The sequence below is a fragment of the Rhipicephalus sanguineus genome, chromosome 11 (genome assembly GCF_013339695.2).
Source record: "Rhipicephalus sanguineus isolate Rsan-2018 chromosome 11, BIME_Rsan_1.4, whole genome shotgun sequence".
Taxonomy (NCBI): Eukaryota; Metazoa; Arthropoda; class Arachnida; order Ixodida; family Ixodidae; genus Rhipicephalus; species Rhipicephalus sanguineus.
The window spans coordinates 53,594,272-53,618,656 of NC_051186.1; the positions used below are offsets into that span (position 1 = coordinate 53,594,272).

General features: G+C 45.7%; 1 protein-coding gene across 3 annotated transcripts in view; it reads right to left on the minus strand.

Annotated features, from left to right (window-relative positions):
- Positions 1-24,131, minus strand: part of LOC119373895 (WD repeat and HMG-box DNA-binding protein 1) — a 25,827-nt gene extending 1,696 nt beyond the window's left edge. The window contains exons 1-23 of one of the 3 annotated variants that reach the window (XM_037643953.2): positions 24,049-24,131; positions 23,867-23,978; positions 23,653-23,804; positions 22,709-22,817; positions 21,227-21,327; positions 20,287-20,335; positions 18,350-18,439; positions 17,745-17,851; positions 16,602-16,677; positions 16,381-16,452; positions 14,388-14,430; positions 12,908-13,095; positions 10,633-10,878; positions 9,295-9,460; positions 8,617-8,731; positions 6,095-6,197; positions 5,535-5,596; positions 5,355-5,469; positions 4,647-4,763; positions 4,136-4,317; positions 3,274-3,398; positions 2,636-2,712; positions 700-960 (exon numbers count right to left, since the gene is read on the minus strand). In XM_037643953.2, coding sequence (XP_037499881.1) covers positions 700-960; positions 2,636-2,712; positions 3,274-3,398; positions 4,136-4,317; positions 4,647-4,763; positions 5,355-5,469; positions 5,535-5,596; positions 6,095-6,197; positions 8,617-8,731; positions 9,295-9,460; positions 10,633-10,878; positions 12,908-13,095; positions 14,388-14,430; positions 16,381-16,452; positions 16,602-16,677; positions 17,745-17,851; positions 18,350-18,439; positions 20,287-20,335; positions 21,227-21,327; positions 22,709-22,817; positions 23,653-23,804; positions 23,867-23,978; positions 24,049-24,125 — 2,745 coding nt within the window. In that variant the 5' untranslated portion in view covers positions 24,126-24,131. Of the gene's footprint in view, positions 1-699; positions 964-2,635; positions 2,713-3,273; positions 3,399-4,135; positions 4,318-4,646; positions 4,764-5,354; positions 5,470-5,534; positions 5,597-6,094; positions 6,198-8,616; positions 8,732-9,294; positions 9,461-10,628; positions 10,879-12,907; positions 13,096-14,387; positions 14,431-16,380; positions 16,453-16,601; positions 16,678-17,744; positions 17,852-18,349; positions 18,440-20,286; positions 20,336-21,226; positions 21,328-22,708; positions 22,818-23,652; positions 23,805-23,866; positions 23,979-24,048 lie in introns of all 3 variants that reach the window. The other 2 variants (XM_037643952.2, XM_049410769.1) reach the window with 2 other exon arrangements.
- Positions 24,132-24,385: the final 254 nt, after the last annotated feature.

A 24,385-nucleotide genomic window follows, 5' to 3' on the forward strand; every position in this document is an offset into this window, starting at 1 on the left:
CTTTAAGCCTTCGTGTCACGTTTCAGGGGGGACACTCGACCTTAAAACTTTCTTTTTTAAATTCTTGATTAATTTTGATGACACTTGCTGAGATTATGTTTATGTGCGTACTAATTTCAAATATGCAATTATTTTTTCTAGTGCAATGTGTAGTTTTTAAAATATCCAACATTTCATGTGCTTTTCGGGAGCAAGCTCTTTTTTCTATATAGAGTTGCAAAGTAAATCAGCACATCAAAATAATTTGGAATGAGTACCATGTGCAAGAAAACAAGCCATGATGTTCTAAACCAACTTGAGCCAAATTTATGGTATGTTGAACATTCATGATTGAAATCCCAGTTTAACACCAACTCACTCCTTAATGTTTAAGTTACAACTTTTGTTCAAATGTGTTTGCAACTCCCATTTTGGTTCTAGTGCACACAGTTCCCATTTCAGATAATTTTGATATGCGAACTTGCTTTGCAACTTTCTCAATTCAGGAGAAAATCTTGCTCCCAAAATGCACATAAAACGTTTTATACTCTAAAAACTGCAAAACGTACTAGAAAAATAATTGCATAGTTGAAAAAGGTACAGAAACATACACAAACTAAGCAAGTTTCATCAAAATTGATCAAAAATGTTTTAAAATTAAAGCAGTGTTCCCCCTTCAGGCATGCAAAGATAATCTGCAGTAATCAATGTAAAGCTCACCGCCCGCTCTTCTTGGGACAGAGACCTGAACCGTGCTACTGCCCGGCTAACTAGCTGGTCTTCCGCGAGATCGGGCTCCTCCTCGAGCAGTGTCGCTCGAACAGATTCCACGTACAGCTGCACGCCGGACTTGGCGGCAGCGGGGGCAGCTTCACTGCGGGCAGCACCGAACTGCAGTGTCATCTGCCGACGGCTGGCGCCCGCATCTTTTTGCGACTTGATGCCGTTAGTGGCACCGTCCTCCACCGGGCTCTCCTGCGACTGCTGGGCAAGAAAACATTCAAACAATGTCTCTCAGTACTCGCACAATGTCGTGCAGTGGTTCTCAAATGAAGGTCCGCAAAGCCATTTTAAGATGTCCGTGACACCCATGCCTGAAAAAAAAAGCACGTTTTCTTTTTAGCCACGCTATGTCCGGTGACAGAGGCCCCTTCAGCTTCACCGCATAACACTACTGTGTGGCGGCAGAGCTGACTTTGTGATCCACTATAGACCCTTTTCATAATTCCAAAGCTAGCTTTCCTGTGATGCAGTTAGCCCACCTAATGGTGGCTAGTCACTTCCGCAAATTTATTGGCGCACAACAGTGGCGTAGCCAGGGAGGGTGGGGGCTCAACCCCCCCCCACCCCCACCCACCACTGAATTTAAAATTTTGCATGCATATATACGCACACACAAATGCACAAAGCATGCTCAGACTACACCCCCCCCCCTTCCCTAAAAAATTTCTGGCTATGTTGCGCACTGGCTCGAAGCTGCGAGATAATCAACATGACTGCGGTGGTAGCACAAAAAATAGTGCCGTTTGGGACCTGAAATCAGAGCTTAAAAAAAGATGGCTGCGGCTTAGCTCGGCTAGGCTCGGTTATGCAAGCGAAAGTGTGTTTACTTGGTTAGGCTTGTTTACCCTCGTAGCAGAAGCACAGCTTGCCAACCGAAACGATATGGCTAGTCAAACATTCCGTACTGCGTGCACTCACTACCGTCATTTCGTCAGTTTGCGAAGCTGTAGCCGCAGTCAAACACAAGGCGTCCATCGCCGCCCATAAAGCTCGTCGCTGTCGTCTTTCTGCATCCTTCTCCCAATGTTTAGCTCGCCGAAGTTCTCATTCTACACTCGTTTCAGCCTGCCACATTGCGCGCTTGTACTGAGGTTTCCGCTTTAACTCATTAGCAAGTCGAATGACTTCCAGAGGATGGTCCGACGTGGCTTGCCGCCGTCGCTGCTGCGACCGCACAGACAACTCCAGCAGAGATGGGACAGCGTCCTCGCTCCCCCCTTCCATCGCACGACTATGGCACAACCGCTGGCCCAGCGTGGCAGAGAGCGGCGAGTCACGTGGTTAGTCACGTGGACACGGCTGGTGAGGCAGCGGTAGTCATTCTAGCAGCAGTCAGAGCAGCGGCGGCGGCTTGTCGCGGGATATCTGTTCTCCGCTTCATGGCCACGCAGAGATGCACAGCGAAACTCGCTCGACTAGGGCAGTGAAGCTTTTGCTTTAAAAGAGATGAAGGCAAAGTGCACCACTACAAGCCTTGAGGCATTCTGGTTGGGGACAGCAGAAATGTTTCCCCTTCTCCATGAGATGGCTGTAAAGCTTCGATTGCAGTTTGCTACCACATACGCATGCAAGCACCCTTTTTCTAGGTTTGCATACGATTGAATTTACGTGACACTTTTGTTTGATCGCTCTTTGCCAAGTAGCAATAAGGGGCACCTATTTCACGCCACATGTGGAGCTAATCATAGCCCCCCACCGCTTTCACCGATCCACAAGGGGTCCCCAACACATCTAAGGCTGAGAACCACTGATATAGTGCCTGTGTAGCCGAGAGGAACCAACACTGCAACATTTGGACTGCCAGTCCAATCCAACACCCTCACGGTAACGACGTGATGCAAGAATAACTGACACGTATAACTGGCCGGCTCACCTTAGTCACCTTGAACGGGTTCCCACGGGTCACGGGTGGTTCTGGTGCGGTGCGAGGCTCATCGGAAGGCAGCGACACTGTCGAGAAAAGAATGGGTACTGCAACTTCGCAACTTGGCAGGTGAGGCGAAAGACCTTAAAGGGCCCCTCAACATTCTAATAAAAAATGACGACACAGCACGCAGCCATCACTGTCCCTCCCAGAGAATTTGCATATATGCGCCACCCAATACATATCGTATTTGCACACTCATTTTCATAATGTCTAGCAATTCTCGAGTGTTTCTGATATTTGACTTTCCCATACAGGCATACAGGGAAGGGAGGCTGCGATGAAACTTCGTTCCCCCTAATTAAGAACCCTGCCCATGCCTATGGGCATGCGTGCGTGTTACTTTCACCCTTTCCCGAAGCTCGGTTCCTTCGAAAGAGTGTGCAGTCATCTGTTTTAAATTTTGCAAGTATTCTCACAATGCAGCTGTTCCATTGTGATCGACACTCCACACTTATTTTGTTTGCAATGCCCCAACTTGGTGAGGAGCCCTTTAAAATGTGCTGCAAAACACACCGGCCTTGCACAAGATGGGCAGAATAATCTCGAAAAACGCAACCTAGATGTTGAAGTAATGGTTGACTCACCATCTTTGCTCATGACATCAGCTGTCCGCTTCCTGGACAGATGCAACGGCTTGGGCTTCAGCACCACTTCTTCGGCTGGGTCAGGTTCACGTTTGCGCATAGGTGGAATGGCCTGGCAGACCTGCCTGGTTTTTGCCAACGATATGTTGCCAAACATGAGTTGTATTCATTTGTCATGCTGAAATCTGACCGAGAATCATTGAATTTTTTACCACAGAATTTTTTAGAAAGAGCAGTGCAGATGACATTTTAAGCGTTTATTTTTATTACCAAAATTTCATCCACTTCAATGCTAGCCTTAACAAGAGAAAGCGAAAAGCATCGCTAAACAGAAAAAAATATTCCAGTAAAAATACTCTCTTGTGAGCTGAGCTTTTCAATGACCCCTTTTTACCAGAAAAGTATGGACAAGTCCAGCTCATACATGTTATGGAAGTGGTTAACTTCAGCACAAGACTACGTTAAGCCATGGTCATATCAGAGAATCAAGCCAAGTAATCATTCTTCTGTTAGATAAGCTGCTGCTAGGAGAATGCACCTGGGGCTTTACTTTGTAAGCGTTCTGTCACAGAACGGAGGCGTTGACGAAACGAAACATCACGAAAGGGAGCCGCACAGGATTGGTCGAAGCTAGTCTGTCAGTCAGGCGTGAGAATAGCGACTGGAAACGGCAGTGCTGTCAATCATTTTTGCACAGAATAGATGGAGGCCCCACTATTTCCGAGAGGAATGGATACAAAACGGTCTCTGGACGACTTGGATTGGATCGAAACCCCCCGTGTCTAGCTTACCCAAATCCCAATCTGAGACGGCGCGCAGTGGCACCGAGCTGTATGTACCGATAGACTGCTCCCCGACTCACCGAGCAGTGGGAGCACTTTGCAACGGAGACTCCTGTTCGAGCAGCAGACGCTCGACGCGCTGTGCCAGCACAAGCCGTCGGCTCTTGGAGGCATACTCCACTGCTCCCTGGATCAGCCTCTCGGAGTCCATGAGACGTGCCACGTCCAGCGCACGCACCTCTCGCTCCGCCTTGGCTGCCAGCTGCATGCAGTCAGTGAGACGTTTTTGACAAAGCAAAATAATAATAATAATAATAAAACACCAGTATTTGCATGAACAATGGCAAGAATGAATGTTTGGTTGTTCTGAAAATAAAAACAATAAGACTAACTACACTTCCAAGTGTTTGTTCTTTGTGTGTCCACATCAAAGGTAGTCCACATCATCGCTGATCGCATGTGCACATCATCGTCCACATGTCCACATCATCGCTGTAAAAGCGGCGACAAACAAACAAAGCTGAATTTGCCAAGCAAAAGTCTACCCCATGGCAGATCATTGGCGAATGCAAGTAAGGATTTGGTGCGCACCGCAAACAGCTTGAGCAGCAGCAGCTGCCTCCGGTTGCTGATGTCAGCCAGCTGGCGTCCCTCTTCGCCCACACGTTGCAGGGCCTCCTCCAGGCACCAAGCACGCCACAGCTCCTCCTGCCAACGAGAGAACACCTAGCTGCTGCAACTTACGCCAGGCATGTTCTCATCAATCAGTCAATCCAGTTATATTATTACATGGTATGTTAATTACATCATACAGTTATAACGAAATAAGGCAGAAGTTGCGGGGAAAATGAAATCTTAGAGCGATGAAAAATCCTTGGAACACTGAGTGTCGCTTGAGCCAATGTTTCAACAAGAAGACAAGTCTGCTTGTCGAAACGTTGGCTCTAGCGACACCACGAGTTCCAGAATTTTTCATCTCAACACAACGAAGTATTTCAGTTTTTATGATGTCATGTTCATAAAACACCGTGTATTTTTGACCTCAATATAATAAAGCTTGTTCATCCACGATTTAAATATAACAACATAACAAAGTTTCACAGCTACCGCAGCGGAATCCGAGGCAATAAAATTGAAACTACTGCCGCGGTGTCAATGGTCATATGGTTGACTTGCACGCGATTTTTCTGAATGCAAATCGCGCCCTGCGTGGTGAAGAGCGGTCGTCAAACAGGTAGGAAACCTGGCACAGCACAGTGATAGAGCGTAAACATGAAAGCCATGAGAGGAGAGCGGCACCTCCAGTCGCCCCTTCTCGGATTCCGTGCCCAGGAAAGGCAGACTGAAGTCCAGCATAACCATGACGGGTCGCGGCAAGGTGGCCGGGTAGCGAGAACCCTTGCACAGCAAGGCCCTGCAAGTGAAGATGCACACCACTGAGGTCCCCTCTGTGTGCAAGGTCACAGTTAAAAGACTTACCGAACTTGTTGGCGTGTCTCGCTCACACCCAGCACGAAGTAGTGGTCCGATTGGTTCTTCACCTGCAAAACAAGATGCAACGAGGCCCTGTACAGTCTAACCCACTTACAACAATACTGGTTTTAACAATACATCGTTTATAACAATGAGAAGCTGCTGCACCATCAACTTTTTTATGTTTTCTATGATGAAATAACCCGCTCACAGCAATGCCCGCATGCCGCATTATCGGTTATAACAATGAATTGGTGTCTGTGCCGAAAGGTAATGGAACACGAAATCCTTGAAAAGAAAGAAGAAAATTCGGCAGATCCCACATCCCACGTACCTGGGAATCGATGTAATGTTTTTCGTCTTTAGCTCCAAATTTTCTGCATTTTTTTTGTGCTGGTTATATGTGAGAGAATGTAGAACGAACTTGGCTCAGCATCAAAGCCACAGTGCGCGTGTACACTTCAGCGGTATCAGTTTAAGAGCAGACCCTACGCAAGCCCCTACAGTCAAAGCAGATTACTTCAGGTCCGAAGTGACAAGCTGACAGAAATGGTGGAGGTACGTACATTGTCCCGGGTGTTGCAAACAGGAGTCCAGCCGTACGAGGAGCCCAGTATGGAGACGACACCATCAGAGTCTACGTATGCAAGCGAGCCTTCATCGGTGTATCTGCACAATAATAATAATTTGAGGGGTTTTACGTGCCAAAACCACGATATGATTATGAGGCACGTTGTAGCGGAGGGTTCCGGAAATTTAGGCAATCTCTGTGTTTTTTAACATGCACTGACATCCCACAGTACACGAGCCTCTGTCATTTCGCCTCCATCTACATGTACAATAGAAAACACCCACGATGGAACTGGTAGAATAAAGCTGGTTGAATAGATTCTGTAAATTTACAGAATAAATTTTGTTACGCGTGTGTATGTAGTGACGAGAATGTTGGCTACTTCACACGTTACCCCTGCGCCTTACTTTTAATAACTTTAGTTCTCACTGCAGAAGTGCCTTGTGATTGAATATCCTCACAATTTCTTCGTTCAGTACATCTTGGTAAAATACAAGAGATGCATAACCATCACAAAAGGAGATACGTCTTTTTCTGTTTTGTATCCCCTGTGTAGTGGTTGTGCATCTTATGTATTTCAGTAAGCATGTAACAGCCTAGCAACAAGTAGTACTACTCAGTACATCTTATAGGCTAAAGGAGCCTCTAAGATGTACTGGTCAGCGCTTGTGCTGGAAGCTTTGCTGAATTACAAGTAAGCATTTACCAGCGCAATTTAATTGAAGAAAACTGCATCACTTATAGATTTCACGAGGTCTTGGTGCTACTTGAAGCTTTAGAAAGTTTTGCAGCAGCCCAAGACATGTGCCGTCAATGTCGCACTTCTCAATTTCAAGAATGCTTCGTACTGTGCGCCCAAAAGTGCTTTTAAAATTCTTTTATATTATATGTAAACTACTTTCTACATCATCGATAACACTGAGCTGTTTACACGTAGGCCATAATGTGCTCAAGAATCCACAATGTGTCATTTGAATTCGCTCATGCGAAGTTTTTGACATTTTTGGTGCCAAAATACATTTAACTGCCAAGCAAGCAAATACTCTCTTTGTCCTAGCTAATAATGTCTCAAATCTTGCATTTCCTCTTTAGTTGCAGGAGCAGAACTAGGGGCGTGCGAATATTCGAAATTTCGAGTATTTTTCGAATAGTGTTTGCTATTCGACTCGATTCGCACTGAAATTTTACTATTCGAACTATTCGAACTTCCCAAAGACAAATGCAGTCAACGTCCGGTAGAAAGTGACCTCTTCAGATTTTTATTATGCTTCACCTCATTACACTCTCGTATTGCGGCAAAGCTGCCTTTCAAGCTCCGTTACGGTCGAACTTAGGCAAGAGACAGTCAACGTCTGATTGGAAGTGGTCCCTAGATTTTCAATATGCTTCACCTCCTCACACCCCGTATTGCGGCAAAGCTGCCTTTCAAGCTCTGCTACGGTCGCAAACGTATTACCTCAAGAAAACGCTGGTTCCAATATGGAGATGAAAGATGTGGCAGAGGTGAGGGCTCAATTAATGCTGTTCTGGAACTGAAATTTGGGCAGGAAGGCTGAAAAATCGGACGCCGAAGCTTTTTAGCATTCAAAATTTCAGATGTTCTTATATCTCGACGTCTACGAGGCAGATTTGGAACTCCGGACTTGAAGGGAGCACACCCTTCTCTGCCACATCAGTTGGGCTTCCACAGAAATTGAAAGAGGAGGAGAGGCTGAGGAAATGGCATCTCTGCCTATCACGTGTAAAGTGTTGTCGGCAACATTTTGGTGGCACCAAATTATGTACATAAATACAATTCGGCCTCTACATTGCCTCACTCTTGATAAGAAAGACAACTATGAAATATGACCCCACCAGCACTTCATCAACCTAGCGAAAAGAAATACTTTCATGTTGCGATCTCTCTCACAAGAACATACTTAGGGATTCTCTGCAACTTTTTCTGTAATTTCACTTCGAATTATTCGAAAAACGTTTGAGAAATATTTGAAAATTATTCGAAATTATTCGATTCGATTCGCACTCAATTTTTATTATTCGAATTCGCTTCGCACCCAAAATTTTGCTATTCGCACAGCTCTAGCAGAAACCTTTTTTAAATAGAGCATGGCCTAAACCAGTTTAATGTGCTTAGTTATATCATATAATTCTCTGTAGTGAAGTTCCTTATCTTAAGATTTGACTGTAGTTCTTGATGTAAGCTGGCTCCAGTGGACCGCTAAATTATGCAGACCTTACAGGCAAAACACTATCCCCTTCCCCAAGAAAGTTCTGTGAACCAACATCTTCTCAGACAAGCATTCGTTTTTTTTATAATTGAAACAAGCTTTCTCCCATTAAGCTCTGCCCGAATGACTGACACCAATACTTATTGTCATCATCTTCAGCCTATTTTATGTCCACTGCTGGATGAAGACCTCTCACAATAGTCGGCTATACAAACACTACCACACAACTAGTCTAAAAATTGTCAGTCACATTGTGACAATCTTCGACGTGTCACTTGCATACACACACCCTGCCCAGGCAAGCCGCTGCCTCTCGGCCAAGGGCACGGGGATGGGAGGCCCAAGGACACCCGCACCCACGTTGTACTGCACCACGGCCAGTGCTTGCCGCTCGGCCGTGACACCTGCATATATACACAGCTTTACAGATACAGACGCTTGTCTCTGTTTATCAATTAAGAAATTATGTTATGGTAGCCATCACACATTTGAAACAGGTGGATGGTAACTGTGGAATTTACTGAATAAAGTATTCGGTAGTTTTCGTTCTGCTATTGCAGCAGAATGAATAAATACTAAGGTATAACCAACCAACCAATAGCAATCCATCCATTTCTTTTTAAATAAGTATTTGACTGCATATGAATGCATTACTGGTATATCTTCTATCATTATGACGTTATTACCGACATAATCTTTCACAATTGCACATATCATACAGAAAATGTTCGCATATTTTTGTGCATAGCTGTGTACAAATGTCAGCCACAAAATATTACGGACCAGGATTTGACGTGCAAAAATTGACGTGCCAAACTTGTACCCTTTTGAATGCCTGCGTACAACGTTAAGAAGGTGAACTAGAACCAGATCAGTCAGCTGGATATAAACACTTAATTTTGATCTCAGCGTCGTTTTCTATTGGATGCAGCCAAATACATGGTCATGTGACATGAACAGTACTCACCGGCCCCCTGGTGGTAGATCAGGGCGAGCGAGCGACCGCACGCAACGAGTGCAACCACCGGTCCCGGCGCACGCCACACCGCCTTCTGCAGGCCACCCAACGTCCACAGACGCACCATCCCCGAGCTACAGCATGCGGCCAGCCAGTCGTCGCCCACGGCAACTGCCTGCGCAATGTAAGGCTTTCCTCAGAGCCGATTACTCTTGTTTACAGAAGGGTGACCACCTGTCCCGCGTCTCGCAGGACTGTCGCGCATTGAGGGCAATTGCCATGGGTCCCACAAGAGATACGAAAGTCTTCAAGAATGTCCCGCATTTCACAGTTTTATTACATTGTTCGGGCGTGCCTTAACTTCAACTGCATCTGGCCACATTTTTTTGATGACATGTTAGCTGCAAGCACTCCAAGCTTACGAAAACATACGAAAACATCAGCTATCAGCACGGTTCACGATGGAAGCCACAGCTGTTTTGTGAGCGACTATTTCTTTAGTTGCCGAATTTTCATGTTGATAATAATAACCTTGTTTCGTGTCAGAGGTATATAATAGCTTTGTTTACACAGATATGTACTTCAACTAAAACTTGGATCAGTTGCTCTGTTTTCCTGTTCCAGAGATAAAAAGTTCGTTTCTCATTGAGCTGTGTCACAGCCCCCCCCCCCCCCTCTTACACAGTTCAGTGTGTCCCACATTTAGCTACTAGGAAGGTGGTCACCCTAGTTTACAACACAGAAGTTCAGGGGAAGATGGACACTTGAAGAGATGAAAAATTCATGAGCACGGGGTGTCGCTGGAGCCGACGTTCTCACAAGCGGACTTGTTGAAACGTCGCCTTCTGGATGCCATAGCAAGTGGCATCCGGAAATATTCAGGTCACAGTGCATATTTTGTACGAGGCAGCAAATTTGGTCAACATGGTGTCATCAGCACGTGTCCAACTCAGTACGACAGCTCACACACTTTAGAATCCTGGAAGCGTCTGCTCTGTCCAGACCCTAACGTCCAGCAGGGCATCATCAGTCAAGCCCTTGCTGCTGCCGTGTCTCAAAGGACTCCGGCTGACGGCTGACGGCTGACGGCTAGCGGCGACGGGGCATGTGGACTTCTTTCCAACGTCCATTGACTGATGTTCTAATACAGTTTTTCCTCCTTCTCATCTAGTTTACAGGGCACTACAATACTCTGTAAAGATTGCAGCAAAGAGCAGTCCAATTTATTAATGGAAGGTACAGGAGATGCAACTTTTCCCACGAAACCAATGCCTGACAGTGGCACTGCAACCTTATACCGTTTACTTAGCAGGAAACTATCACAATGCACACCGACGAGGGACTCGCCTGTATGCCGTCGGAGAGTGTATCAACGGCCCACTCTTTGTTGCTGTCCCAGGAAGCCAGGTGCAAGCACTCCAGCTGCTGGGGCCCAGCCAACACGAGGGCCTGGTCGCTGAGTGCAGCCATGGTGTGGCCCAGGGGGTTGCCGCGGTGTAGCGTGTGGTGCACCGAGGTGTCGTGGAACTCCACGTCGATGCTGCTCTCCTCGGCGGTGTTGTGTGACCAGACCATGCCCACGGAGTTCCACACCTGGCAACCAAACAATCCCATCGTAAGCACAAGACCGAAAAACTAAGTCACGGGCACATTATCAGAGTTAAGGGTGTTACAGCTGAAGTTACCACAAGCACAAAAGTAGCCCTGTTACAGTTACTACTATTACAAGTTTCAACAAGGTACAAACATGTTACAGTCACAGTTCTGTTCTAAAGACGACGTATGCAGCATTGCATCCCATTGTTGCACTGTTTGTTCTCCTGCGTTTGTACATGTTTTTTTTTTAAACTAGAACTCTGGACAAATGCAAAAACGTGCCAATAAGGCTTGTGACACAAACAAGACAGAAGTTCAGGGTAAGACAAAGGCTTGAAGTTGTAAGAAATAGTCAAACAAGCAGTGTCACTGGAGCCAATGCCTTAACAATAGGACTTGTCTCAGTCAGGGCAGTTAACAGCTTTTCATAACAGCACTTTTATGTACAGTAGAACCCCGCTGATACGTTTTTGAAGGGACCGTAGGAAATAAACGTAAGAGACGGGAAAACGTAAGAGCCGAAAAACAGGAAAAACGGCGAAATATTTAGTGGTACAGAATTTTATTTCAATTCTTACGTGCAGCACGAAAATTGGCGCGCTCAGCCGCGATCTAGTCGATGGATAGAAACGCGGAGCTTAGGACGGCCTCATCCACAGAAATGTAATCAACGTATGTGATTTTTTTAACACCAACAGCTGTATGCATGAAAGAACTAAGCACACGCAATCACGACCGGCGCGGCGAGTCCGACCGCGAACCGCACGCACGACCGTGCGAGCTCCAACCGCTCGAACTCCTCCCGCTCTCCGACAAATAACGATGATGATGAGTCTACGCCAACGCGATGGCAGAAGTGAATGCCAATCTCGAAGGCCTTGCTTTCGCATGCAATTACGTCATACACGCCATGTTTGTGCAATACAAATCTCAAAGGCTATGCTTTTGTCAATAGTAAATGCCAATCTCGAAGGCCTTGCTTTCGCGAGCAGTTACGTCATAGACGCCATCTTTGCAATTTGAATCTCGAAGGCCATGCTTTTGTTTGCATCAATTGAAAGATTCTGTTGCTTGCGCCTCTCATGCGGCTAATATTACGGTCAACGAGGCCAAGCTGCGTGAAAATGCACCATGGCGGCTCTCTTTGGTAGTCACTCGCGTCGGCTCCGGAGCGCACTTCGCGACATATCATACGGGAACGGTCCGACAGTTACGACGTAACAGCGGGGTTCCCAATACATTGTATCCTATGGGAGCTATGCCGGGACCGGCGGAAAACGACGTAACAGCGCGGGAAAACGCAGCAGTGAGGAACGTAACAGCGGGGTTCTACTGTAGTACGCTTTGCTCACTTCCCCTACTCCCCCACTCTCTCAATTGGAGAGGAGAAGAGTAACTTTGAGCATAAAAAATGAAAACAAAAGAAAGAAAAGGCATTATATAAAAGGTCAATCCCTCAAGAGCCTAGAAAATGCAGTGGTAAGTGGGAGTGCACCCTGAAAAATTAGTTACAATATGTTTTTAAAAGCCAGTTTTGGTTCCTACTGTACCTTGATGCCACAACACAGAATGAGCTTCTAGTCACATGCTTGCTCAAGATATCATGACGTTTTCACAGCCGCTCTGCTCCATGGCTCCACTGGCGACGCACAACTGGCCACTTCGTATGTGCTGGTTCCTGACATCATCACAACTAGCCATACTAGTGCGTGAAGTCGCCAGAACTGATATTGTAGCCTGATGTCACACTAGTGTCGAAGTCAGTAGGTGCACCATGAAAAAATCGACTTTGATGTCAAAATAAAATATCATATCAGCATTTCCTGAGCTTCACACTTGCTCAGAGTCATTTCTGCGTACAGGAGATTTCTAAGGCGGAGTAAAGTCAGCTTCAAAAATTGGTGCCGGACCTAAAGACACTATGAGCGCCTGGTAGCCTGATATTCCGCAAATGCCTTCGTGTATACTGCAATACCGGGCACGCTAAAACTCTTCGTGCAGCACACAGGTTTAAGACAATCCTCACCATGAAGCGGTGTTGGAGGTGGACAGGCGTGGAGCTCGGCTGGAAGGCATCCTGCACCAGCCGGGGGCGGTACTCCGGCTGTACAGGCATAGCAGCCACTGTACTCGGCACCGCAGCTGCATCTTCCTCCTCGCCATCCGATTCTCCGAAGATGAGCGGCTCGTAGGTCGCTTTGATCTGACCTAGGTCTAGAGTCACACAAAAACAGAGTATTTAAGAAAGACAGACTTATTGGTTGATAATTACACGAAAAAATTTGCTGCAAAGTTCCCTAATGGGAGCTGTTGTAGTCTGCAAAGTGTTTAATGGTGTGAGCTGGAAGCCTACTGTACATATGTATGATATTTTATCAAATTGTCATAACAGCACAAAGCCATCATAAACCAACATTAGACAACGCTAGCCAGTGATGGTATGGGTGGTGTCCAAACCCACACCTTGATGATGGCACCCTCTACAAAAAGCTACACAGTTCTTGATGCCACTGTTTTGATCGCTGCATACAGCGAAAGTGATTGCGAGACTGAGAACTACATTATAAACATCATGCTTTGGACGCAATCTATTATGCAAGTAAATATGCTAGGCCTTACACAATTATACAGCTTTTTTTATTCAAAATTAGCAAATTTTCTAACGTATACTTCATCTTGATCATACTAAGATACCTTATGCAAGTCCTACCTTACATCCCTAGAGGGTTTTTTCCACCCCAATCTAGTTTCAGAAACGAAATGGTTCATTTTAATGCTGTCCTAAACACTGTTTCAGAAAGTCCATGTTACTTCCGATAGAATGCTTTACATTAAAAGGAAAGCAGCACTATCACACAAGCCAAACAAGATGGAAAAATGTCAGTGAGCTCCTTGCTTCATTCAGTCTAGCGGCACGTTTTTCAGTTATTTTTTTCTACGTAATCTTAACAGAAGATCAGCACTGGTGCATTAGTGACTACTGCAAAACCTTTTCTAAGGCAGAATGCTCCAAAGCACAGCACAAAAGCAATGTTGTTGTGCGTTCCTTGCCACTGCAATCATTCTTATTATATATTTTATTGTACAAAAACACCCCTACAGAAAGGACAAAGAGGGAATGGGGAGGGGGAGGCTGTCAACTCCCATTTAAAGATCATTTTTCTTCCTGCCGTTTTTCTGGTTTTTTTTTTGTTGTTGTTGTTAGGTCCATCTGTTCTTTACCTAATGATGCACTCTATTCTGTGTCGTTACTTCGCTCCTCTGTCTATGGCCTCTCATTGATATTCACTTCTTTCTTCTTTACTACCCTTGTTCCGATTTTCAACTTTTATTCCTATTCCCTTCTTCCTAAAGAGCAGACAAGTGTTATGCCCCTCCTGGTGGATACAGCAAGACTAACAAACAAACAACAAAAAATCCACACACACACACACACACACACAGAAGCTGTTAGCGTTCTAGTCAATGTAACAGCACAGCTCGGCTTGCATGCAGGCGGCACTCACCTATGCCGTCATCCTCACCATCCATTTTGTCTTCTGGCAGTGCCTGGGAGGAGACAAGCAATATCACCTCTGCTCACGTGACAGCACACACTCACATGCTCAAGAACATTTCCGTTCTGGAGGCGATCCTAATCCTTAACTTAGGGGCCTGGCAGTGGCACTCGCACGTCGGTGTTTGTGTGCCCTGGTGTATTCCTTGGGTCAAATTTGTGTTCCACGCGCTGCTGAAGCAGATCTCAGAGCCCCCACAGAAAGAAGTGCATAGTGAGATCTGCCCCATCAGGTGGCGCAACAATCCAAGCTTCTCACAACCTTTCAATAAACTCAATCAATTAATTTTTATTGATTAATCTAACAGTTAGCTGGCCCTCATGTTAGGCCAAGTTATGCTCCGATATCATGTGTGTCCAATGTAACATAACTTGAATCAGAAACATCGATTTCCGTTTTTTTAAGGACTTTTTATGAATAAGTAGAACCCCGCTGATACGTTTTTGAAGGGACCGTAGGAAATAAACGTAAGAGACGGGAAACGTAAGAGCCGAAAAAACAGTAAAAACGGCAAAAATATTTAGTGGTACAGAATTTTATTTCAATTCTTACGAGCAGCACGAAAATTGGCGCGCTCAGCCGCGATCTAGTCGATGGATAGAAACGCGGAGCTTAGGACGGCCTCATCCACAGAAATGTAATCAACGTATGTGATTTTTTTAACACCAACAGCTGTATGCATGAAAGAACTAAGCACACGCAATCACGACCGGCGCGGCGAGTCCGACCGCAACCGCACGCACGACCGTGCGAGCTCCAACCAGCTCGAACTCCTCCCGCTCTCCGACAATACGATGATGATGAGTCTACGCCAACGCGATGGCAGAGGCAGAAGTGAATGCCAATCTCGAAGGCCTTGCTTTCGCATGCAATTACGTCATACACGCCATATTTGTGCAATACAAATCTCAAAGGCTATGCTTTTGTCAATAGTAAATGCCAATCTCGAAGGCCTTGCTTTCGCGAGCAGTGTGACGTCATAGACGCCATCTTTGCAATTTGAATCTCGAAGGCCATGCTTTTGTTTGCATCAATTGAAAGATTCTGTTGCTTGCGCCTCTCATGCGGCTAATATTACGGTCAAACGAGGCCAAGCTGCGTGAAAATGCACCATGGCGGCTCTCTTTGGTAGTCACTCGGTCGGCTCCGAGCGCACTTCGCGACGTATCATACGGGAACGGTCCGACAGTTACGACGTAACAGCGGGGTTCCCAATACATTGTATCCTATGGGAGCTATGCCGGGACCGGCGGAAAACGACGTAACAGCCGGGAAAACGCAGCAGTGAGGAACGTAACAGCGGGGTTCTACTGTATTCGGAAAACTGGAAGCGCTTGGAAGAAAAACGAGAGTGTCACTCGGTGCTTATGCCACTAAAAAGTCACAGTTTCACCGTGAGGGTGAAGCAATAACATGTTGGAATGTTATACGAAGTGAGTCTGGCGTCTCACCCCTTTAGCATACGACTTGGCATTACTCAACAAAACGCTCACGTAAGGAAATGTGGCCACCGCAGCGAGTGAAGTGACCTTTGTGCTGTCTATTGCTTCAACGCAAACTGAGCGGTGAGAACAGAGCACACACAGAGGTGTCAGCTACCTGCTAATCCCTGTCAAGATAGGGCGCGCGAGATCACACCCGGCCGGTCAAATTGCGCAGTTCCTGCTGGAGCCACGCAGCCCTCCATGGACCTTCAGCGTGATGGAACCAGCTGGAAGACAGCCAGTACATTTACTCTCCAAGTGAGCCGTGATTGTCGGCTGCCCTAACATGGTTTCACTCGCTCATAGAAAATACAACGCACGGGGCGATGTTATCGCAACTTGGGCTTTGTACGGAACCTCACGGAGGTGGTGACAGCTAAAATACACCTGGAGTGTCCATGTAATTGCTGTCGCAATAAAAGCAAACAACATGGCCTCCACACACACTGCCAGCTCACCCTGACAGCCGGAGATGCCACCTGCTCTCTGGTGCTGCCACCCTCGATGCCCTCGACGAGACCCAACTGGCCCTGCAAAGCAAAAGCAAGACAATTATGTTACCAAAGACAACACTGGCACAGTGGCCATCCAGCCATTATTGGAACCCTCATATTTCCTGTACTGTCTTTGAGGAGGGGCTTGGTAGTGCTTGGTGCTTTGTGGCAATGTCTTTGCTCACCTGGGCATTGCAGTAAACGAGCTCTTTCTGGCATGGGTTCCAGCTCAGGCTGCAGACATCCTCACCGCAGGATACCCTGCATTAGAACCATCAGCCGATCATCAGTGAGCTGGCTGGGTAAAGGGCATCCCCCAAGTGAATTAAGAGCCATTCACAAGTTAAGAATGCTGCAGCAGAGACCCCCCATAGCACAATATTTTTTAAAAGCTTGTCCTGAAAGCCCATTTAGAGGAATACATACACATTCTACTGACAATGATTTACCTTCAGATGCAGCACACAAGCAGCAGTAGACATGGAGCAGCAAAGAGTGAAGTGATGCACTGTTTTTAAATCGCGGTGAATTTTTCAGCAACTCCGCTGTTGACAGTTTTTCCTTCGGTCAGAGGAAACTGGTTGAAGAAGCTCACTCAACGCTTCCTCTGTGCTACCCCTCTCGCATCTGCTCATTATCACGAGACTTCCAGCATTAGTATCAGCAGTAAACTTGGCGCCAGAAACACAACCATGCAGGATCACAAAGGAACTCAGAGACAGGACGGGCACTGTCTGTGTGGTCATGTTTTTGGCGCCAAGTTTACTATCGATACTAAACATGCACCAACTATCCCAACAGCGATTACTTCTAGAGTATATTCCAACGTTAGATAAAGGTCTGTGGTTCTGACATGCCAAAACTAAGACATAATAATGAGGCATGCAGTACCAGTATGGATTACTTTTGACTACCTAGGGTTTCTTAACGTGCACCTAAATCTACGTAAACAACCATTTTTTTGCATTTCACTCCCATTGAAACGTGGCTACCATGACCAGGAATCAAACGCACACCTTTGTTCTTAGCAGTGCAGCACCACAGCCACTAAGCAACCGCAGCAGGTTATGGAAGATCCAAAAACCAACAAGTGGAAACATTTTCGCAGATGTAATAAGATTTTGTAGATACTCACACACCATTCTTAAAATTATAAAACAATCCAAAGTTTGTTAATTTTGCCCACTTACTGACTGAGAGCAATTGCCATCTTCTTTTACTGTGATAAGTCTATTAGAGTTGTCACGTTTGTCAAAGGAAAACAACGAAGACGCAAGTGTAGGGGCGATAGCAATCCGCGAGTTGCAACGGACACGAGGGTTGCTCACGTGTGCATCAGCTGGCGCGCACTCCAGTCCCACACCATCAGCTGTCCTTTGCGGGTGGCGGCTGCCAGCAGCTTGCCACATCCGCTGAATGCCACGATTGACAGGGCCTGCAGAGTTGCACGTTATCACGAAAGTGCAATATACTGTTTCATCTTTCTTCCCCGTGGTTGCTGTTGAGTATCACGCACCATCTTTTACTATAGCTGCGAAGCAGTTCTTTATCTGCATTATATGCACTTGGTATCTTTCACAGTTCAAATGCTAATTTCGTCAATAGATGCTGGCGTAAACAGTGTCCATGATTTGCATTTGTATCCGTGTTCCAGGCTCCATATGTCCTCAGGCTACTTTTTCGTAGCTTCATTTTTTCTGTGCCAAACTCCCCAAATGACTGGGAAAATAAAGCATTTATTTTTTTTAAAACAATAAACGCGGGCAAGTTGCCAATGAATAAAGTTGTAAATGTACAGAGTTGTAAATACAGCAGTTATCGTTACATAACAAATTAACTACACAGCAATGCAGGACAATGCGGCACCATAAGGAGTTGTGCTACACGCATTCTGGTAGCTCAGAAGTGCAGGGTAGAACCAACCCATGCTCACCTCTTGAACCGAATCGTGTGCCAGCACATCTACCTGGTCCCAGGAACCTCGCGGGACCAACCGCACCTCTGACTTCACGGGTAGGGCCAACTGCACGTGACCAGACGTACACTGGTTACCACACAGCAACAGACGGTCTCGGTGAAGATTTAATGCTTAAATTTCAAGATAAACAGAGGACAGGAGAAATAACACAGCTTCTGTACGGCGGAAGAAAAGGCATGAGTGCAGATTGCAACATCTGACGTGTTAGTACAGCTGAGCCCCTTTATAAGAGACCTGCAAGCAGTTCTTGTCCCTTGTATAAGCACTTGGGAGCAGTTGTTTGTTGTCCCTTGTATGAGGTGTCTCTTATGAGCAGGGTACCATGTTCTCATTTTCTGATCAACCCCTAATTTGACACTGGGCACAGTGGCATCTCTTACGACCAGTTGTCTCTTACATCAATGTCTCTTACAAAGGGGCTCGAACTGTATAGCTCGGGCACTACAGATGAAGTCTTCCAAGTGAGGATGGAGTTTAGACACTACCACTGCTATTTGAAGCCAAAAATATTCCATTGCACGCTGCACTTTGTCGAAGTCACGCTCATCAGACACCCCTTCACTTACGATGACAAAGAGATTGCTTCGAAAACGTTCATAAAGCAGCTTAAATAGTATGCATTGTTATCGGTTCCTTTCCATGATGCATCAAGATTGTGCTGCACAGTTCAGGTGCTTGGTAGTCAGGTAACTTCCAATTTTGTATCGAACGCTAAATTTCAAAATATACAAGTTCTCGACTGAATGCCTACACTATAATTGATGGGAAGCAAGTAGATTTTGTTTGATTAGAATGTGAACAGAGGCCAATGAAGACCTACTCTGACGTCTCTCGAATCCTTCTGAAAGCGCAATCAGAGGAAAAAGACCCCACCCCACGCTGCGAGGGTGCTATCACTCTTGTAAAGTCGTTTTTGCCTCATGGCGCACACGCGGTGGCGCCAGCAGCCCTGCCTGGCGAGAGTGAGGATACACTGGCGCATGAGTAAGAGCACTCTGGCTCTTTTGACCCTTGGTGCAGCCGTGGATGGCCGTCCCTCGTGGGAGGTCTGTGGGGACGATTCCATGGCTTGGTCTCACGGACTCCCACTGTGAGTCGAACGTCAGTGACGCCGCATTCGTGGTACATTGTATACATTACGTTGTTTGAGTGTGTTATGTTCTTTGTGCGATTCATATTGGCATTATATTAGGGTTATTTTGCATATTACTACAGGTATTTTTTAGATTTGGCTGGCAAGCTCGCTGTTACGTAAAAGCTGTCAATAATTGTCCACGTGTTCATTAGACAATGGTATGTACTGTGCCTGTTGGTTGCGGGAGCGGCTCTTTATAGAACTCACATAGCAGAATCCGTGGCCGTAGCAATATTGGGCAGTCAATGTAGTGGAAGCGTAATTCACGCGCCTCCGATTTACAGGTGACGAGAACAGTCGGTACAAATACCACAGAAAAACACAGATGGCTTGGGACAAAGCTATCTTGTTCTTTCTGGTGTTGTCTACAGGCAACAAACATATTGATGGAAAGGCTTCCATAAAAATGTTTTTCTTCTCTTGTTGAATATCCCTATTCTTAGTGTACTATCGGCGTCAAACGAAACATGAACAGCGGCAAGCTTTCACAGCGGCATAGTGCGCGCCGTCCAGTCCTCACCATTGACAGGCGCACACATGTGCAGTGCTGCCAAACTGGATGTGCACGCCTGTCCATGGTGATGACTGGACAGCGCACACTATACCATTGCAAATGCTCGCCACCGTTCGTATTTCATTTGGCACCGATAGTACCTTAGTGTACTGTGCACATTCTAATGGGAAATAAGCATTTCCTTAAGGTATATTCTCATGTCCCTTACTTAAAGGCGATCATATGAATAACAAAAAGCACCACCTTGTCTCCTGAAGGGGACCAGGCGAGACGGCCAAGCACCTTGGAGGTCCTACACATACAAAGGCATTCCGTTCAGTTTTAGCATAACATAACATAATAAAGGTCAGTTATAAACAAACTATTCAGATGTACGAACTTTTTTTAAATCCCCCACCAAAGTGCTATAAGACCCAATGCTAACGTGGTTTCAGTTTAACGAAATTAGCGGAGAGCGCATTTCAGTTCTACAAACATATCTTGTGACACCATCCAATGCCTCTTCCGTCATATTGATCAGAAATTGTCAGAAAGACTGGGTACACAGACAGCGCTTTGCGTTTCTAGGACTATGTCACCTGTGACTCTCGCATTTAGTCTACAGAAGAGATTGTAGCAATCGTCCTACCTCAGGATGAAGAAGAGGAGGAAGAAGTAACTGCTTGCAGAGGAAGCACCAAGAATTTCAGCTAAAGAAGCAAGGATGTACTTGAAAAAGTGAAGTTTCTCAGTTGCCCAGCAGAGTGTTCTGCCAGAGAAGGTTTATGAGAGCCTGGACACAGTGAATCAATTCATGACCACTGCAGCAAAAGATTACTACATTTTTTTCAAAACGTGCTAAATAAGCAGAAATTCACATTTAAAAAAATACAGCATTGCAAATAAAGGTGTTCAAATTCCATTTCGACAAATGATGTTTTCTTTAGCTCCTGATAACAAGTTGCAACATAGCTATTTCAATTCAGCAAACTTTCACTTTAACGAACTTTTTTCTGGGGTCCCTTGAAGTTAGTAATTTGTAATGTCTGCATTTTGTTACTTCGAGGTAGGACTGTATCAAGCCACAAGGCAGCAAAGTAGACCCCCAGGGTGTCGTTCTTATAACGACATTAGTGTTGCGCTACGTAGCCAATAGTGTTTCCCTCATTGTCCAGGTAAGTGTGCCACTCTACGTGGTACATACCGGAAGTCGTTGCTCTTTGGTAGGATGCCATGCCACGTCTTGACACAGCTCTGGTCCGACGCCTTCCAGACTCTAACGCTGCCATCGCAGCTTGAAGAAGCCTGCACAGGGGCCACAGTTCAAGAACAAAAGTGAAAACTACATGAAGAGAACATGTTATACTCGTTTACAACCTAGGAAAAAATGCCAGCTCCGCCCACAGCCATCGCTGCCCCTCCCAGAGAGAATTCTCATAAGTGCTCCGTCCAATAGCGCTTCCTCATTTTCATGAGTGTCTCGGATGGCTGACTTTACCCTACAGACCCACGCTAGTGTCGCTGGTTTCAGGTCAGAGACTTGAACGTCCCAGTAAATTTCACCAGGGATTCTGATATCGCTTCTCAGCCAAACGCAATGTTTTAAGTAGTAACGACGAACCTTTGACTCTCAATATGCATAGTATTTACATTAGCTGAGAAAAAGTACTTACAGTTCGAACGGAAACCAACTAGCACGACTGTCTTTCACAGGTAAAGGGCAGGCGCGCTACAGTTGAGGGCAAGGAAGGGATTTGGCTTGCAAAGGCTACATGGAGCGAGCGGCAAGGGTTTGCAGCTCGCCTCCTCGCATTATGGTTTCGGTCCGCTACAAATTATTGGTTTTCTCAGCTTCTAACCGACCGATTAGAAAAATTCTTTTGGCAAAATGCTCTTTATTGGACTCGCAACAACTTGCAATGTCTAACTAAAATTCGTTAGGTCACCTGGTGAGGGGCCCTTTAAATCGGGTTTTATGGCACAAGAGTGACGATGGCTGTGCTACGCCATGCACAAGGTGCTAGATACTGAACAGTGAAATCAACGCAATACTGAAGCTTATATAGAAAGCCGGTTTCCTGTAAAAACAAAAAAAGCTAAGCAGATCAGACAAGTAAGTGGGTCATCTCCTAGAATTAGAATGGGTAGAGGGGTATGTGTAATTTGTACAAATCGTAGGAACATTTTTGTGTTTATGTTGCACTATGAGGACGAGTTCAGGGGAAGGTGAAAACTTGAAGCGACAAAAATCCTTGAACACGGTGTGTCGCTGAAGCCAGCGTCTCCGCAAGTGGTCTTGTTCTCTTCAAGGCAGCAACTGAAGAAGACTGGACTACTTGCCGAGATGTTGGCTCCAGCGACACTCCGTGTTCAAGGATTTTTCATCACTATGAGGACTAGTAATTAAGATGGTATGCGTGTCTGTTAGTGGTTCTTGGCAGAAGAGGTCAGAAATTAGCATTCACAATACTGCGCAAAAACAAGTACCACGTGCAGTGTAACAATGACGCTGCCCTTGGATGATGCAGGCACGTATCTCTTGAATTGTTTGTGATTTCAATCCCCAGTTCTTGCAGAGCTCCTGTGAAACAAACCTGCAGCTAACTACAATACCTAACCAACTGGCCACACTTATCATCACATCATGCTACTGTGTAAACAGAACTCAAGGTGTACAGCCACTCACAATAAATTCGGCTCGGGGGTCTATACAGCAGCAAAGCACTGGCGCCCCATGGCCCGTAAGTGATTGGCTGGTTCCGGATGAAACGTCCACAACCTTTAACGTGAAGTCCCTGTAACGAATGGTACAAGCATGCTCTCGTGGCTAGCAATGGAGACAAAAAGCCAAATAAATAAACACTCTGCTGTCTTAACCCTTTGAAGAGAATTAATTATTAGCCAAGCATTTTTCAAGTGTGACAAGTCCAGTTTCTGTATGATTAATGTATTATCCAGTTTTAAACTGAAATGTTATTTATTGGTTACACGTTGCAGAACATTTTACTGGATTTTGTTATCCAAATATTACAACAAAAACAACTTATGACAGCTTGCATGCGACAGCTAAACAATTTGAATTCTGCACATAAAATTTTTGAAAAAGCACATGCCAACATAAAATGTTTGAGCATTTGCAACTCAAGTTTCGTGCATGTGGTAGATTGCATGATAATGCAGTCATTTCGTGCATCCTTTCCCTCGATTTCTCCGTGTTAGTGAATTGGCAAAATTTAAAAGGTGATAAAACAAGCAACCTTCTATCAACAAGACAGCAATTTTAGCACATTTCGGAATATGCCACCAAAGATGCGCGGACTTATTACAACTATTTGCGCGCTTCATTTTTGCTGTAGTGGAAACTAATGAAAAGTCATCTACGGCGCAATTTACCGAGGATCGATTACACCAGATGCCTTGTAAAGAGTACTTGTTTCCATATAATACGGTGCGCATGCACGATTAAGTGATGTATTGAAATAACACAAGTCTCAAAAGAAACACCGGCTTGTCACGATTACGCCGGATGCTCTGTAATCAGTATTTGTTTCTAATAATACGGTGCACAAGCACGGTTAAGTCTTAAAAGAAACACTGGCAGTTGGAGAACCGAAAGTATGGAGGCATTACCCGGAGCCGGCGACCAGAGTCTTTCCGTCGCTGCTGCACGCAACTGCGTAGACATCAGAGGGAAAGCGAGCGGCCACGCTCGTCTCCTGCCCGGTCGAAGCCTCGAAAGCTTTGACGCAGTAACTGTCGGTGGCGACGAAAAAAGTGCCTCCCTGCCGAATATAGAGAGAGTGTCAGAAGTCGTAAGCGGTCGCCCAGAGAAAGCGCAACTTACACCGCAGGCGACCGCTAGAGCCGACTCTCCGACGGAGTAAGACTTGGGCTCGTCGTCCTGAAAGCCCTCCCACGTTCTGACCTCCCCGTCCGAACCGCACGTCACTAAATACCTGCATCAAACGAAACGCTTCAAGATGTGTCTTTCGAAGTACACCTGTGCTTTCTTTTCCCAGACGTTACCTGCCAGTTGGATCGTAGCAGACATCGGTGTGACCCTCGGCGTGGGCGAATCTGGTGGGCTTTACGACGGGCGGCATTCCTGTTTTGATAATTAATTTAGCGTTCGATGTCGAAGCAACATTTGTGCGCGCACCGGCTCACATTGCTACATTGCCATACAGATTGCGCGCCAAATCAGCCAGACGACCGGAAGCGGAGGTGACAAAAAAAAACTGCTAAAAAATTGGAAAAAGTTGACTGTTGTGCATTTCAAATTACTCCACAAAAAGAAAGGATCAGTCTTTGAAATTTGTGCATTACATGATAAAATACCTCAGATTACTTTTTTCTATAAATA